At 37.5% G+C, this 17,821-nt stretch overlaps 2 protein-coding genes across 5 annotated transcripts in view; both read left to right on the top strand.

Annotated features, from left to right (window-relative positions):
• Positions 1-7,134: 7,134 nt before the first annotated feature.
• On the top strand, positions 7,135-16,064 carry ING4 (inhibitor of growth family member 4). Of its 4 annotated transcripts, none has more exons than XM_026688035.2 (8): positions 7,135-7,253; positions 8,376-8,447; positions 8,606-8,772; positions 8,961-9,075; positions 11,832-11,940; positions 12,394-12,541; positions 14,412-14,473; positions 15,358-16,064. In XM_026688035.2, the coding sequence occupies exons 1-8, from the start codon at positions 7,217-7,219 to the stop codon at positions 15,395-15,397; spliced, it is 750 nt and encodes a 249-aa protein (XP_026543820.1). In that variant the 5' UTR covers positions 7,135-7,216; the 3' UTR covers positions 15,398-16,064. The 4 variants fall into 4 exon arrangements, with proteins under 4 accessions (XP_026543820.1, XP_087813443.1, XP_026543819.1 ...); XM_087957317.1 differs by having other exon boundaries at positions 12,397-12,541; XM_026688034.2 differs by having other exon boundaries at positions 7,199-7,438; positions 12,397-12,541.
• A 1,191-nt stretch (positions 16,065-17,255) lies between these two features.
• The window catches only part of ACRBP (acrosin binding protein), a 28,235-nt gene continuing 27,669 nt past the window's right edge, over positions 17,256-17,821 (top strand). Inside the window, exon 1 of the mRNA XM_026688057.2 lies at positions 17,256-17,268. Coding sequence (XP_026543842.1) covers positions 17,256-17,268 — 13 coding nt within the window. The remainder of the gene's footprint in view (positions 17,269-17,821) is intronic.

A 17,821-nucleotide genomic window follows, 5' to 3' on the forward strand; every position in this document is an offset into this window, starting at 1 on the left:
TCGGGTACAAATGCAATTTTCTTTCTTTCTCACCATCTCAATGATGTCTTTTCTTCCCTGCCCCTTATTCACCCAGATTTATCCCTATTCCTAAATAAGTATTGGCCAATCTAGAAATAGCTGGGGGGGGCGGGGAGATTGTGAGAGGGGTTATCTTCCCCTGTGCTTAGCGGAATACAAGGTAGCCACTTCCTTACCTTCTTTCAGGAACAGATAAAAGGATTCTGCAGATGCTGGATCATTGGCTGTCACTGGTACAGGGATTTGTTTGAGATAAGATTTCTAGATCATGGGAAAGTGCTATTGACAAGGCCCTATAAAGGGCAAAAAAGGTAAATTAGAAAATATTTTCCAATAAAAAATATGAGCCTAGAGAAAAAAGGGATGGGGAACAACACAAGCACACTGTTGGAGTTGTCCTGTTGAAAATTTGGAGAAATGCAAGAGAGTGGAGCAAGAATAGAATATTGCACAACTGCCCCCCTTATGTGGAAATTTTCCCCCCTATGGTAATTAGTGTGAAGAGATATCTCCTTTGAGTTTTCTGACTTGGAGGCTAAAGTATTTTCGACCAATCTGGTCACCTGCCCCCTTCTTGTTCAGCAGGACTAACAGCTTCCCATTGAATTCTTTTATTGTTGCAGGTATTATTCACATAGATCATAAAATAATTAATGGAGATAAAAGAAAGAAAGAAATTGCTTACTTTCTGATCAGCTAAAGATAATCTGTGCTTCTCTATCACTGCAATAACATCTGAGAAGAGGACAGGACATCCACCATCAATTCCTAATGTATATTTAACATTTTAGTCAGGAACTGGTTTTAACTACATTTCTTTCTCCTGGAATCTCCGAGATCTAAAATTCTGTGAGCTGGGATTTATAAGAATGCAGTCCAACATAAGTATATTAGGAAGGTAGCTCCCATAGGTATAAATTAATCAGAATATTTGTTCATTCACCATATTTCTACACTGTCCGTTTCATTTAGGTAACTCAGGGCAGTTTACAAGATTACTATTAATGGATCTTCACCCTCTGCAGACTTAACAGTTATGATCAGAGCCATGAGGATTAAACTGAAACTGTATTGACATAGATTTCAGCCATCTAGCACTTACTTCAGAAGCTTTTTTTCAGTTCCAGGAAAACATAATAAGTAAATTGAAGCTTATGAAAAGCAAAATCCAAATTAGCTTCTCCTGAAAGCCTGATGGGTAGCAGGACACAAAAGAGGTATAGTTTTGTTATGTGCATATTAACGTCCCAGCATTCAGACAACAATTGCAGTAGAAGAAAGTAATTTCATTTCAATTAGCATAGATATGTTTCCTTTTAGCTTTATCGGCTGATACAAGGTTCCACATCCTTGTTTAGAAACTTCCAAAGAAATACAGTATTCATCCTGACACTGGGACTATCAAGGGAAAGTGTGTGTGTTTCTCTTAATTTTTAATCTCTCTTTCTAGGTGACGAGCGCTAATAGGTGGTTCTTGTTATGAAGCTAGAAGACAGAAATTTGCCCAGTGACTGCCTTTTCCTTCTGACTATGTTTGGTCTCAAAGCCTCAGCTGAAATATTGTACTAAGACGGGTTCTCAAATTTTTGTGATGTGGCATCTCCCAAAATGACAAATGGATATGTGTGATACCCCATAACAATGGAATTATTTAAAAAGAAATGATTTTTTTCTCTTGGGTTAGGCTGGGGCAATAAATAAATATACTTCTTACTTTTAATAATTAAAATTTAATCTATATATTACAGTTTTTCAAACTTTGAAGGACCGCAATTGCTCCATTCAGTTTGCACAAACAAAACAAGATGCAAAGCCCACAATTTTTGATAGTGATTTGCACAAGCTTTAAAAAAAAATACAACCTATATGAACCCTCTCTAAATCGTGCGTGGCTTGCAGCACCAAGCCATTGTTTTAATTGTAATTTGTTAAGGCAGAAATCATAGTTTCCAAATCACAATGGATAAGAGTCACATATTCAGTCACAATCACCCAAACCACTTTATGGCTTGTATTAATAAACTCTGCAAATGTAGCCTGTCAGAGGACTGGAATTATCAGCTACTCTTTCAGTACTCTTGATATAACCCTAACCCTAAACAAATTGAACTAATTCTACTTGGACAGACTAGGCAGTTCTTCTAGAAATGACTGTCTGACAAGTTGGTAAGATATATCCAATACTTCCTAATTAAAATTATAAAACCATGAGGAAGTTGGATTTTAAACAGAAAATCTCTTTTAATGTGGCTGTTTGCATTTTTCTAATACTCCTGAGAAATTGATTTTGCTCTCATATCTGATGTGGTCAAAACTGCCTTTCCTCAACTGGTTAAAATTTGGACAATCTCTTTATGTCTACAGCATTTGCTGCAATAGCAAACATGATTCTGAAAATACCTGGGCTAAGGCAGGAGTTGTCATAACCATAGCTTGTTAAAATAAAGCAAATACACACACACACACACAATGCAAAAGCCATGGTTTACAAATCAGAGTGTTTATAAAGAAAGTGTTTATAAACACTATGACAGCCTAAAGTCAAAGACAGGGAAACATATTCATCAGTTGCAAAGTGTGAATTCAGCATGTAAGATTACCAAATGATATGGAAAACAGCTTTCAGAGCAATCCACTATTCAAATTTTATGCTGGAACAAGCCTAAAATTGTCAGGCAGCTGCATGTTGTGGTCACATATTGTGGCTTTCTTATTTTCATGGAATCAATACATATTCTTGATCTCTTTTATTCCTCTGTTTGCAAATTACTACCAGAAAGTGGAACTTCCTTTGTTTTCCCCACTTGTGTGTGGAAGGGAAATTTTTCTTTTCACCAACCAACAATACTTAATGCCAGGGTATTTTGCTTCAGAAATAGATAGCTTGGAACATGTTATCATCAATTTGGATTTAAGAAAACATACTGGATCGGAAGAAACTTCTTGATTTACATTCTCGGTCCCCTCTTGTCCATTCTATAAAGATTCAGATGTCAGATTTCTCCTTCACTGGGACTTCTGATGTCTTTTTTTTTTTTAGTGCTAGAAGATGGAAGCCTTTAACCACAATATTCCTTTTCTGTTCCTGTCTCTCAAGCTTTTGTTCCTGTCTCAAATAAGCAAATACTAATATTTGGAAAAGCCAAAGATTGAGGGGAATAGCAAACATGAGGCTCTGTCTCCGCAGCGTTGTGTCTAAGTTTGAACTGACTTATTATTCTCTCACCTAATAGTGCTTGAGAATTTCAGTTCCATGGAGCAATCAGTTTTACAAGGCTTTGAATGGCTTGCCTCTCTTTCTATATTTGAACAAGCATTTTTTTGCCAGTGGCCCAGTTAAAATGACTACTGTACTTAGAACCACAGAACTATAATTATGACTTTCTACTGCAAAAGTTACTGCAACATCTTCCATTACCATTGCTTTGTGATGAAATAGGGAAATTTTCAGGAAAAGGTATGGGAGAAGCAATGTATAACGTATTGCAAATGATACAACTTGCATACTTGTATCAGATGTCGCCATGCAAGTTCTAGGTCAGGGGTGTTAAACTCGTGTGATGTATCGGGACATTTTTTCTCCTTCGTTAAACCAGGAGTGGGCGTGGCCAGTGCGTGACGCGTCCGGCCCGCAGGCCCTGAGTTTGACGCCCCTGTTCTAGGTGGTTTTGTTTGCATGGTGATATTATGATGCATGTTGTCATTTTCAGACAGCTTAGTACAGATTCGGTTTCTTCCTTAAAATTGTCTTTCAAACACTTGTCCATTGCCTGATTTCATATTTTGCAACTAATTATGAGTAACTAAAAATCATGGGGATAAACTAATTATACATTTCAAGCAAAGCATAATGGCACTCGAGATGTACGCAACTTGAAACTATTTGACACATTTAAACTAAAAATATCATTTAATTAGGAAATCAAGTAATGTTCCATGGGTACCAATTGAATTAACATGGCAGAAATTTAATGTTTATTACTTCAAATCTGTACTTGAATACTTAGAAGGTTAGAAAAAATAGAAACATGAACTTTTTCTTTGATCATCATTTTAAACATAAGGATATATTTTAGTACAAAATACATGTGCAAAGTTCATGTACATGCACCCCATTAAGATAATGGGCCCCAGTAAACCTATTACTGCTGAGTATGTTTTATACTAGCCATAAGTTCCAACAGGATTTCAAACAAAGTTCAAACATTCTTTTGTAAACTATTTACATAAATCAATCTTCTCCATTAAGTTCATTGACAAGATTGCTAAATGGCCTTCATTTCGGATGGGAATTTCAGAAGTTTTTAAAACTCTTAGAGCAAAATAGATTCCTTTGAAAGTCCTGTACAAGTTATTTGGAATATGAATTCAGAGATTCTCAGGGTGGTGCTCTATAGTTTAAAACAGTTTTTAAATTTATTTCACCAAGTCATCTAGAATTGCTTCTGAAGTTAATCAAAAGGTGGCACTACTCCACATATAAGCTATATCTTTTCTAGACAGGTTATAGACATCCATTTTGACAGCAAAATCAATTTAGACTTTTTGGAATTTTTTTGGATTTTTTTTTTTTTTTTGAAGAATGAGTAGTGGAAGCTTTGAATCAAACTCCAAGTTGATCATCAGTATAAACATGGTTAACCATCAGTATAAAGGTTAATTATCGGTATAGCAGGTTAATCATCAGTATAAGCTTATGTCTAACATTCAACAAAAATTTTAAAATAAATAAAATGAATAAAAAGAATAATTATAAAGAAAACAACAAACAAAAGAACTAAAAGGGGAGGCTCAATTTTTCTGCCATTGACTTTCTATGTTTCCAACAGGTGAACATCATCCAATAATCTGTCACAATGAATTATTTATTCCACCCATCTCACCTAGAGGTGACTATATGGCTTTATAGTCATAAAAACAAGATAAAACATTAAAACATGGGTATTTGTCTTGGGTCATATATAAAATATATAGTTAATGTAATAAATAAATAACTTTCTTAATGTTTTATATTGTGGAACCGCATTGTAGTTGTCATAGTCGCATGCAGCCTGTGGGCCACAGGTGGGACACACCTGCATTAAAACAAATGTTAATTTTGTTAAAACAAACAAATCAATGCAATACAAGAAATTTAGTTAATTTCTATTATCCACCATCTATTATCGCAATGGGTCGGACATGACTTCACAACTAACAGCAACAATTATCCACCAGTTTTTTTTATGACAAGGACCAGAAATCTAAAATGCTTTGTTCAGCAGTATGAAACATAAGTGGCAAATTGCTCTAACAGAAAAATCAATACAATTAGGATCTCTGAAAAATCCTGCAATTTCAAGATCTGTTGTCAATGATTTTGCCTTTGTATAGTTATCACTTTGGAAAGGAATACTGTATAAGCATGCTTACAACTTTTTCAAGGTCACTTATGATTCTATATCCATACATAATTTTTATTTTCCTTTTCAGTTGCCTTTGCTTTTGTCCCTTGTTCCTTTTTTTACATTTTTGTATTTGTTTAATAAACCAAAATATATTTGAACTATGTACACACTTAATTTCCTTTTTTTCTTCCTGCTTAAGGAAATGTTGCCCTTTGGGAAAAATCCTAGCAGTGTGTTTTCAAATAATTTTTATTTGCATTTCTATTTCTAGACTACACCGTTGAACAATACCTCGAGGGGATTATTATCTTAAAAGGCTGAGAATAAATATGAACAACTGTAGGATTAGCTTTTTTAATGTAGCACTTTATGCTTTTGTGGATTTGCTTCTTTCTTTGTTTGCATGTGGTTTTTTTTTTTAAAGTGATTTCACTAAAATTCCCAAAGTTCTGTGAGTAAACCAGGTATCAACTGGATTTCTGGAATGAAGGCACAACTCAGTCTAGAATGATGCTATAGGCATTATTTGCTGTCGCCATTCCCCTTCCATGCATCTGATGAAATGGACTGTGAAATTCCCAAATTCTCCTTCGTTTTAAAAAATGGAGACACTTCAAAGTGAGTACCTCTGAGCTTCTGTGAAACATGTCCTCCTTCTAAACAGAATCCATGGCCAGATGACAGAATAGAAAGGGAACTCCTCAAATATTCAGACACTAAACTGGCAGGAATAGACAAGACTCCAGATAGATCTAAACAAATTTGAACATCAGGCCCTATCTAACAAAATGACATTCAATGTAGAGAAAAATAAGGTTTTACATTTAGGTAAGAAAACCAAATGTATAGGTACAGATTAGGTGAAACCTGGCTCAATAGCAGTAACTATGAGACGGATCTTGGCATCCTAGTGTGTGGCAGCAGCCGAAAAAGCCAATGCAATCCTAGGTTGCATTAACAGAGGGATAGAATCAAGATCGCATGAAGTATTAGTACTATGTATTATGACACTTAGAATACTGCATCCAATTTTGTTCATCATATTATTAAAAAGTTGAGATTCTGGAAAGAGTACAGAGAAGAGTAACAAAGATGATTAAGGGGCTGGAGGCTAAAACAGTTGCAGGAATTTGGTATGTCTAATCTAGTGAAAGGAAGGACTAGGGATGGTATGATAGCAGTGGTCCAATATCTAAGGGGTTGTCATAAAGAAGAGGGGGTCAACCTATTCTCCAAAGCACCTGGAAGCAGCCCAAGAAGCAACGGATGGAAACTAATCAAGGAGAGAAGTAACCTAGTCCTAGAACGGAGGAGAAAAATCTTAGAACGATTAACCAGCGGAACGGCTTGCCTTCAGAAGTCCTGGGTGCTCCATCATTGGAGACTTTTAAGAAGAGACTGGCAGCCATTCGCCTGGAGTGGTATGGGATCTCCTGCTTGAGAGGGGGTTAGACTAGATGATCTCCAAGGGCCAGTCCAACTGTTATTCTATTATCCAGAGCGCCCCGTATGAAAATGTACTTGTTTTAGTTTTAAAAAATGTACTCGTTTAAGGTTAAAATAGAAAAAGACACACATATTTGCTTTTGGTTAAAAGGGGTGGGAGGAAAGATAGCCAGGACCATCTCTCTCCCCCTTTCTGCCATCACTAAAAACCGCCTCTCCAAGCACGATCAAGAAGCGGCCACCCGGCACGCAGGCGGAAGCAAGTCTGCCGCAGAACGGAAGTCGCTTTCACTCAGGGCGGAAATAATGCCGGAGTTGGGCGGGGCCAAGAGAAGCGCCTGGGCGGTTGGCTGGAACCCAAAATGGCGGCTGGGATGTACCTGGAGCACTACCTCGATAGTAAGACCGGGCGTGGGATTCGGCCGGGAGGGAGGCAGCGAAATGCCGGCAGACGTCTCGATTTCGTGTCGCTGGGTGGGCGCATGACATCAAGGGGACGCTTCTTTGCATGTTCGGGCCATTCATGGGTTCAGCGGCGGAGAGAACCTGTTCAGGAGGGCACTTCGGCTCATCATGGTTCCCCGGTGGGTGAAGCACGATCTGGAAACCCCTGATGAGTGTCTTCCCGCCTCTCGCGGTTCTAAGGGGAAAGGGCGGTGCTGCGCCCTTTTAGTCGGGGGCGTTATTCCTGGGAAAGGTGTGATGAGGGACACGCTAGGTATTGTCCCTGATCCAGTTTACATGCTGAAATGGAGCTTTCCAAGAGCAGCCGAAAGATTTGCAGGAAGTTATTCAATCTCTTTGTTCAGTTTGGCTGAACTTTAAAGATATATTGTAGTGTAATCCGGTTCTAAGGGATGGAGTTGCATGCCTCCTTCACTTTAAAAGCAACATTCAGTCTATATGGGTGTGCCTGTGCAGATCAGATCTGTGTTTCATTTATTTGAATTTATTAGCTGCCCAGCTCCAGTGGACTCCAAGCAGTGATAGTTGTTGTACCTTAAATACATGTACTTTGAAGGCTAAAATAAGGAAAGAGGTAGAATTACCTAAAGGATAAGTCAGAAGAAAGCACATTTTGTAAGAGATGCTGGACATTTACAAAACAGTTTGGGGAGTAAAATAGACATTCCTGCTTCAGTGAATCAAATGTACTATAAAACAGACTCTGCTGTAAACATTTTTTTAAATTTTTGCTTCAGCAGACTAATGGCAGAAAACCTAATTGAGCCAGTGTTTGTATACATATAAGCAAATACATACTAGTCACAGCTAGGATTGGCATTGTGCAGTATGTTTAGTGAGAAATGTGTGTCTCATGTCATTTAAGACCCAGATAATCATTCCGGTGTTTTCTCATACATGATATTTGAATATAAAATTAAATATCTGGCAGTTCATTTTCTACTGACATATGAACGCCCATTAGTATAGGTGTTCATATGTTAACATGTTAAAGAAAATAGCACAATGTCCCCTTTGGCTGATCATCTTTCCTGTCTTTGGGTTCCTCCTTTTTAGGTATTGAGAATTTGCCTTTTGAACTCCAGAGAAACTTTCAGCTTATGCGAGATCTAGACCAACGAACAGAAGGTTAGTAAGAGATAGGATGAGTGGAAGACAGTAATTAATTTGGAGTAATTGTGTGTCACACATTTTTTTTTTAAAAAAGTGGATTTTAATGTCAATTAATGTTACTGTGGAATTTATGGTAAAATAGTCTTCATCAGACTTCTTTCTGCTTCTTCTAGATCTTAAATCAGAGATTGATAAACTGGCTACAGAATATATCAGCAATGCACGGACTCTGTCTTCAGAAGAGAAAGTGGGTCTTCTAAAACAAATCCAGGAGGCCTATGGGAAGTGCAAGGAGTTTGGTGATGACAAAGTACAATTGGCTATGCAGACATATGAAATGGTATGAGATATAGCAAGAAAACAATGTTATAAAATTTCATTCATTCATTGGATTTCATTCATTTTATTACTCGTTTTCAGTTATTAGTGTAACCAGCTTCTTCTTTCTTCTATTTGCAGAATCTCCATCCTGCTAATGAATTGACTCTCATCTCAAATAATATTTTTGTACTCCTATTATGTCTACAGGTAGATAAACACATCCGGAGGTTGGATACAGATCTTGCCCGGTTTGAAGCTGACCTAAAAGAGAAACAGATTGAATCAAGTGACTATGACAGCTCATCTAGCAAAGGCAAAAAGAGTGAGTTCTGCAGAGATGGGGGTGGGGTGGGGAGAGAGTAAGGAGAATTATGAAAAATCAAGTACCTAATCACAATTAGATTTGAAAATACTGTAAAAGACGAATAAGGAGAATATTAGAAATTTAACCTGACTCCACTTGATAAAGTAAGCTGCAGCTCACAAACACTTGCTTCTGTTAATAAAATTTGTTACTCAGAAAAGGTACTACCAAATTCCTCTCTTTGCTACAAGAGGGGGAAAGGGACTGCAGGTTTTCAAGATTCTGTTCCTATAGTCTTTGCAGTAAAGTACAGTTCCAATTAAATTCCAAACTATTTTTGCCTGGACCAGTCTCCAAGGGCTAACTTTCAGTGAGCTTCTGTGGCTGAGGATGGACTTGAACATGAGTCTCCCTGGTACCAGTCTGACATTTAATAGCTATACCCTTAAGTAATACCGTTGGTTTAAATATGAACCCCAATTTTGAGGAAATATTTCGGTATCACTATGAAAATAGAAGATTGAAATAGGGTAACAGCCCTGACCTTGGAAGATAGGTAATTCCTACTGGAATTAACGGTAGCTGAAAGCTATGATCAGGAGACCCTTCTTCCAGCTTTGGCAGATCTACGAGTGGTAGACAGTAATTTATCTCTCAGTCAGACTACAGCGATTCGTTTTAAAGGGACTATCCTAGATGACTCTGAAGATTTAGCTCGTACATAATGTGGTCGCCCGCTTGCTCTCTGGTGTTAGTTGATTCAGCAGAATAAACTACATGATGTAGGAATTGCTTTGGTTGCCATTTGGCTTCTGGGCCAATTTAAGATGTTGGTGATTACCTGTAAAACCCTATGTGGCTTGGCCTCTCATTACTGTTGGGACTGTCTTTTCCAGGTAGAATCTGTCCACCCTACGCAGTCTAGCAGGGAGAGAATGCTTCAGGTGCCCACCCCGAAAGTGATCAGGGACTCAGAGAAGCACATTTGCAGGAGCAGCCCCTCCCTCTGGAACAGCATGCCCCTGGAGGTCAGATGTGCCCCTCCCCTTACAGCTTTTAGCAAAGTGGTTAAGATAGTTTTCTTTCATACGATATTTAGCTCGAAAGTCTTTTTAAGGGTAGCAATAGCTCTTATGAACAATACCAATAACTAAATGTATTAGTTGCTTTTATGTTGAGTTTTTATGAATGCTGTAATTTTGTATATTGTAAGCTACAAGTTACAAGAATAGGCAGTACGCAAATGTGGGTCAATAAATAGGCAGGGTTGGGCCTGACTACTACTTTGATGTGGAACCACTGAAAGTTTCAGGAACGTTGCTTAGACTGGATTGTTGGGAAACATCCTAGGGAGAAGTCAGTTACAAGGAGTTAACCTTGACTTATAAGAATTGTTAGCTTATTACTGAAATGAGACAATGAGAATAAATTTGACTTTGAAAGCCACTTGAAATTAATGTACATAACCATAAGAGAAAAATGTATTGATATTTATTTATAGCTATTAGATTTCTTAAATACTAAGTTGCATCTATTGCTTAGTTCTTTGTATTAGAAAAATGTTACATTGCATATATATTATTTTGGAATATTTGGGGATTATCCAGTAATGATTTAATTTTGGAATGCAGTTTTAGAGACTAGCATAATAAACAAGCCTTTTTCTGCATATTATATACTAAAAGTTGTATTTGTGTATAATTGTAATATAGTTCAAAGCCATAAAATAATTTCTTAGTTGTCTGGAAATATCCAGGAAAATAATATGGACAGTAGCTCTATTTTTATTAAATTGATATTCTGCCATTTATTTATTTCACATTTCTCAACTGCCCATCTTCCTCGGGGCCTCCTGGTTTCTAAGCTAGAACCATAACTACTGCACCAGACTGGCTCTAAGAGAAAAGACTAATTGCTTGGGCAGTTAAAAAAGTCAAGAAAACATGAATATATTTCACTAGACATTTAATTTATAAAATTAACAAAATGAGCAAAGTAAGGTCCCCAAAACAGAATTGTATTTTTCCTGTAACAAATAAATACTGTAGAACGTGAATTGCTTATTCCAAAACTATACTGTTTAGATTAATTGCATAAGTTTTGTACTATACTTTCTATTTTTTTTTTCTTAACGCTTCTATCCTGCAAGTGTACCTTAACTAAGAAAGATGCTGCATTAGAAATACATGCCTTACATTTATTTTTGAAGGTCTTGGGCAGCATCTGGGCATCTGTAGTTAAGTAACAATAAACCAGGACTAGTTTACAGATTAAAATTGCAGCATTTTGATGGAATATACGCATTAAAATATTTTATTTTTTAATATAAATGTAAATTTTTATTAGAAGATTGGTAAGCAGTTTTAAGATTCAGAGCTTAAGGGAATGGAATGTGGGAGAACAAGATATTTATTAGATCTTTTCCCAGACAAATCAGAAAATATTACAAAATACTAATGCTAGATTTTGAAACAAATGAGCAGTAGAACATGCTTTATGAATAAAAAAAATCAGCATGACTTCAACAAAGAGAAATTAATAATTTAAGAATATCAAAAAAAAATATAGTAGTTGACATTATGGACTTTAATATTATTTTTTTGACATAATCATCATCCAGATTCTTGAATGAACTTAATCACCATGGAACTGGATCAGAGATAGAACATAAGCATAAGTGGAATACTGGAAGTTGTACAATTAATTGGCTGATAAGCTGAAACATTTCAGTCTGTAGAGATGTTTTACTTTTCTTTTTTATATTATCCCTACAGAAGGTCGTGCCCAAAAAGAAAAGAAAGCTGCTCGTGCTCGTTCCAAGGGAAAAAACTCTGATGAAGAAGCACCAAAAACAGCCCAGAAGAAGCTGAAATTAGTTCGCACGTGAGTGGGTGGGAAGAAGCAGCAGACTTAGGCCACTAGTTTGTGTCCTAGTAGGTGTTGCTTGATCTTCCCTAGATCAGTCTACTCCATTTCCAGCACCATTGTTCTGCTCATGCTTTCTCTAAATTTGAGTAGATAAAGTTCCTATGAGGCACGTTGTAAAAGGTGTCCCAAAGGTGCTTTTTCCAAAAGGCCACTGGGCTTTCTTGGTTTTTTGTTTGAAAACATTTCACTTCTCATTCAAGAAACATCTTCAGTTCTGACTGGTGGGGAATGGAAGGATTTATATTCTTTGCAGTCATCTGGTCGTTAGCACTCTCAGGTGCTAACCCTGAAACCAATCATTTATAATAATAAGTGGTTTAATTGATATAGATTGGAGGGAATTCTTCTTGGGTCATTTAAAAAAAAATCTTCCTAACTCAACTTTTTCCTAACTTTTTCCATTTAAAGCAGCACAGATTATGGGATGCCTTCAGTGACCTTTGGAAATGTCCACCCTTCTGATGTGTTGGATATGCCCGTGGATCCCAATGAGCCCACCTACTGCCTCTGCCACCAAGTCTCCTATGGGGAGATGATTGGTTGTGACAACCCTGACGTAAGAAGAGAGTCTTGCTAATAGAGGGTGGAAAATGAGGGGAGCTAAGCAAATTAGACATAACGAAAGACATAAATGGCCTTATTACTTTTTTATAGAAATCAACTTGGAACTTTTTATGTTCTTAACAAATTGGCAGGGTGGCACATTTGCATATATAAACTTCTTAAATTGCTAAGTTAGTCTTGCATTAGTTTTCCAGGTGTATTCATTTTTAAAAGTGAACATCTAGGGAAACCCTTGGATTAGGATGATTATTATTATGTGCTAGGTGCTTTGTTTAGAAAGAGAGTCCTTTGCTTCAGGAGCCTATTTCCTTGCCAAGCCTGAGCTTTTTTGCACCTCCAAAATGTTACTTTTCCCTTTCTGCACTATTTTAAGAAATATTTCCACTTGAATTCATTCTATCTGAAGCCATTAAAAGTATCCCTACATCCAAATATCTATATATATTTCAATAGCTCTTCTATCAGTATTTCACCTCCCCACCCCTCATAAAAGAAGCTATAGATGGAGGTGGCATTTCGTGAAACAGTTATGCATGTGTGTGCCCACAGTTTATAAACCTTTCCTTTAGATTAGGGAGAGTGGATGTTGGGCATGCTTTTGATGGTTGACGGATAGAACTATTGCATGGGCAATACTTCAATGCAGGCAGGACTGCATCACAAATGCAGTGGAAAGCATACTGTTTTCTGTTTTGGGATTATTTTATGGGTTGCAGAAGATACTCCTTGAGCCTTTTAAATTGTACTGGTCTTTGTAATGAACTTTTGACTGACTGACTGACTGACTGACCAGATTGCAGTAGATATTCAGAGTTTTTAGAAAAGTATGAAGCTTCTTGTAAAAAAAAAGTCTAAATTTACATTTGTGCAATCTAAACTGCAGAAACCATGCTGTCACTTTTTAGCACTTCTGGTCAATGAGCACTCAGGAAAGTGCTTCAAGGACCAAATGCTACCCTGGGCACTTAGTCATTCTTCCGTGCCCTACATTTTTCTATCAAAGTGCGAACAGCCTGAAGCATTTATCCAATCTGCCCCATGCCCTCATACAGAGAGCCAGTTTGTTTTAGTAGTTAGGGACCAGCCTACAAAGTGGGAGATCATGAGTTCGGTTCTGGCCATAGCCATGAAAGCCAAATTGATGACTTTGGGCCAGTCACTCTCAGCCCAATTCATCTCACAGGGTGACTGTTGTGGGGAAATCAAGAGAAAGAAAGTGAGTTGGATATGTCCACAGCACTGTGTTATTTGTAAAAAATAAAAAAGGCAGGATAAAAATCAAATAGCTAAATAAATAACTTTTTACCACTGGCTGAATAGCTGCAGGTCACTTTGTTCCATCCTCTTATACCCTGTTTCTCCAACAATACAGCCTCCCCTAATAGGAAGTCCCAGCATGTTTTATAGGCATGAAATGAAATTAAGCCCCTCCCCCCAAATTAAGGCCTATATTAAAACATGCGAAATGGGGGGGAATGGTGGGGCTTGCCGTTAGGAAGTACTTTTGTTGCACACCCGGATATGGTGCTGCCTGCGTTGACCCCAATATGAAGTGCCCCACCAACGCCGAGGTCAACATCCAAGCCATCGCTGCCCGCCCGCCCGCCCGAAGATGCAAGGGGGGGGAATTAAGTCACCCCCGAAAAAACAGCCTAGCCATTTTTTCGGGGCTCAAAAAAAAATATAACCCGGCCTTATTATATGAGAAACACGGTAATAGTGTATCAAAACTCTACAAAAGTGGTCAGGAAAGAGGTTTTGCGTTAGAGCCATGTTCTGATTCCATTAGAATTAGAATTAAATCATTAACAGTTGCCAGAAGAATACTGATTCATCTCTATGTGATTTGTATCCTTTACTAGTGCTCCATTGAATGGTTCCATTTTGCTTGTGTCGGCTTGACAACAAAGCCAAGAGGGAAATGGTAAGTAACTCTACTCTCTAATCCCTGGTTTTCTTTGTAGGGCTTTTGAAATGTTAGGACATCAAATTTTGATCCCTGATAGAGGAGGATCTTTTCAAAGAATCAACAGTAGGGAGAATCACTCCTATTCGTATGTTTATTCCTATACAAAAGTTTGTTTACTTTCGATAGCTTAAAAATGTTGTGACATTTAATCAAATCTCAACTTAATAAGGTTTATGTATTCTATTCCCATGGACAAGGAAATAAACCAGGAAGCCAGAAGAAACATTGCATTAAAAACTACTGGCTTTCAAACTTAATTAAAATATTAATTATGATCTCTCCATTTGGCCATGCATTATTATTGTCAGGACTTTAGAACGTACAGTTCATTCCCCAGATTTCTCCTACGAGTCCCATTAGTGATTTCTCAGACTCCTAAGGATCTTGCCCTATAAATGAAAGAAAAATTGTTCTGGCATCTTCCAGCAAGTGACAAAGATCTCTTGGAAAACTTAAAATCATTGGATACATTCCATTTGCCATATCAAGGCCACAATTTTAGCATCCAATTTCATGTGTAAATGAAACGAATCTTCTCCATTGAGCATTTGGAACCCAACTCCTGCATGACCACATGTTGAAAAAACTTCAACTGTATTATTCAGAATTTGAATTCTACATGGTTAGTGGTATGACTATTTATGTATAGATTTTATGTACAGATATTTGAGAGTAGTACAAAATATTTGAGAATGGTAGTGTAAAAATAATGCTTTAAAATATTATTAGGTTATTTTTTGTTTGTAGAATTGTCGGCTTTTTTTTTTTCGGTATCCTTTTTTTTTTCTTGGATAGCATTGATCCCCCAATTATTGCTTTGCCTTTTCTCCTTGATACAGGTTCTGTCCTCGCTGTTCCCAGGAAAGGAAGAAAAAATAAATTTGATCATCTTCCAAGGTCCAGATACTGTATCCGAAATACCCAGCTCTGCAGTTGGGGTTCAGCACTCTTCTCCCAGTTCCTGGGGCTTCGTTAGGTAGGGGTCCCCCACTCTGGGTGAGCAGAGCTACTTGTGAATGGCTTGTATCCATTTGATGGTTCCTGTGTGTACTGAAACACTCACTGCTTGTCCTTGAGAGGAAGATGAAGTCAGTCGTTGTCCTACAGCCTTTTTTTCCTGCATAGGTTTTAAAACCTGCATCAGCTTAAAGGAACGAAGTTTTCTTGATGGGGGAATATCTGATTGAAGAAACTGCAGATTTCCTTCCAGACTTACTAATTGGTGTTCCAGAGGAGAGGCCATCCGGTCAACCCTTCATGCAGTATGTCACTTAAGAAGACGGGCTTCTTCTTCTCCCTTCCTTCTCCACTATACTACAACATTCCATTTTTCAAAGGGAGGGAGCTGTACAGAGGCAACTGGAAAGGGATTCATTTTTGTTCATGGGGAAAATATTAAAAAGTGAGATTTTTTTTCCCCCGTCCGAAATATTTCATGGATTTTGTAATGGAAGCCAACCAGGCTCCAGTCTTTTCTTGGTGGTGCTTGTTTTAGGGGGAAACCCCATATTGTAAAATATGCATTAAATAAAACCAATTCAATACATGTCATGAGTGATTTTCACTTTTGAGTGGACTTTTGAGTTTATCTAATTATACAAAAAGTTCCTAAAGGGATAGTGGGAGAATTTTGTTTGGGTATCTAAAAGAGAAGCGAGGCATTGGATGAACCTAAAGTGAAAGGAATTGTGGGGTCTGTATCACTGGTTAAAAAATAATTCTATAGCCATCAATGCTTCTGAAGATAGGAGCAATTGAAAGAGGACAAATGATAGCTAAAATATTACCAGAACTGGGTGATAAGTGGGCTATCAAAATACATTCAGAGGTTAGTGGTATTGATAGAAAGGAAAATTGAGTTTTATCATAGGACCTTAAAAGTGATGCATACTATCTCTCTTCTGGTTTTGTCTCCACAATAATACTATGAGGAACACAGAGAAACCTGGCAAATGCGTCCTTGTGATTTTCCATAGATGAAGGTGTCTTGAATGTAGACCCTAATCCTAGCCTACTAGAAATGCTGACTGAATTTGTACCGGATTGTATAGTTTTATATAACCCTTTCCTTGCACATTAATAGATCGAACGTTGCTTTCAGGTCATAGTATTTTAGTTCAGCAGCCCTATAAATCCATTAAATCAATACATAAATTCCCTGCTTATCACTCTGCATTGTACTGATGCTGTCCAATCAATCGATTTCTTACTTAAATGCATATCTTTTGGGATGGAGTGGGGGAAGTCAATCTTGATTTCTGGCAACTTGATGCCTTCAACTTTCTCATTCTGCTGACTTAAGAAAATAACCGATAAATCAATACTGTGTTGCATCCTTCGCATTAACAAGAGGCATAATAATTTCTCTCAAATGAATCAAGAATATGTGTTGTGGAATTCCCATTCATTTCACTAGGCTGCATCTACAGTCTGTCTGCCCACTATATTCTGATTTTAACAGCAACCAAAGGCCAGGAACATAGAGAAACCTGTTGCTTTACAATATGATGGCTGCTGTTGACTCCTTATCTGCCTTAGGGTCCATTTCCTACCAGCATTTTTAACCTGCCTGCAAGATTCTTGTTTCTCCTGCAAAAGCTTCAACTGTGAGGTCATTGTGTTCTCATTCTAAAAGTGTTTGGTCTTGTTGGCCTTTGAAATGGGGTGTATTGGTGAGAAGTGGAGAAGCCTAACATGAAAGAAGCAAAATGCCACTCCTGAGATTCAGGACCTCACCATGGGCCTTTCTGGTGGGTGAGTGGCTGACTTACCTGTATGTCAGAAATTATCCAAACTACTGTTTTTCTATCAAATTTGGCTTAATCCACAACTGCCATTGTACCTGCTAGTCTCAATATTTTACCCCATGGTCTCTAGCCAACCGTTCTTGCTAATATGGAATGAAACAAAAGTCCTGAGTACTGATCCATTTCTTCTCATATATTGGACCATTGCCACCTGATAAAGCTGGGAAGGATGAATCTGAACCTGCATTGCTTCATTTTAAAGTCTTCCATGTGCATATTAGGAAAAGATTTCCCCCTTTGCTTTTGCTTTATACATGGCAGAACATTATTTCTTCGCATTGCACTTGGAGGAAAAAAATGACTTATAGAAATGTTTCACATTAACTGAATTTATGTCTGTTCTACTTTGGGATTTATATTGAATCAAATCAGAATACATGCTCGTTAAACAAACTGAAGAAACTCTTTTAAATGACTTTAAAATATCCAGACATGTTACATCTTTATTTGAACAATAAACCGCCTTATATTTAAGTCTAGAAAAGCCTTCAAAAGA

The sequence above is a fragment of the Notechis scutatus genome, chromosome 2 (assembly GCF_049901735.1).
Source record: "Notechis scutatus isolate UNSWTSFEM ecotype Mainland chromosome 2, rNotScu1.2, whole genome shotgun sequence".
Classification (NCBI taxonomy): domain Eukaryota; kingdom Metazoa; phylum Chordata; class Lepidosauria; order Squamata; family Elapidae; genus Notechis; species Notechis scutatus.

Coding starts and splice junctions, on each gene's coding strand:
- ING4 (XM_026688033.2), top strand. CDS start 7,363: ATGTTCGGGCCATTCATGGGTTCAGCGGCGGAGAGAACCTGTTCAGGA. Junction 8,448..8,605: donor TCTAGACCAACGAACAGAAG/GTTAGTAAGAGA, acceptor TGCTTCTTCTAG/ATCTTAAATCAGAGATTGAT. Junction 9,076..11,831: donor ATCTAGCAAAGGCAAAAAGA/GTGAGTTCTGCA, acceptor TTATCCCTACAG/AAGGTCGTGCCCAAAAAGAA.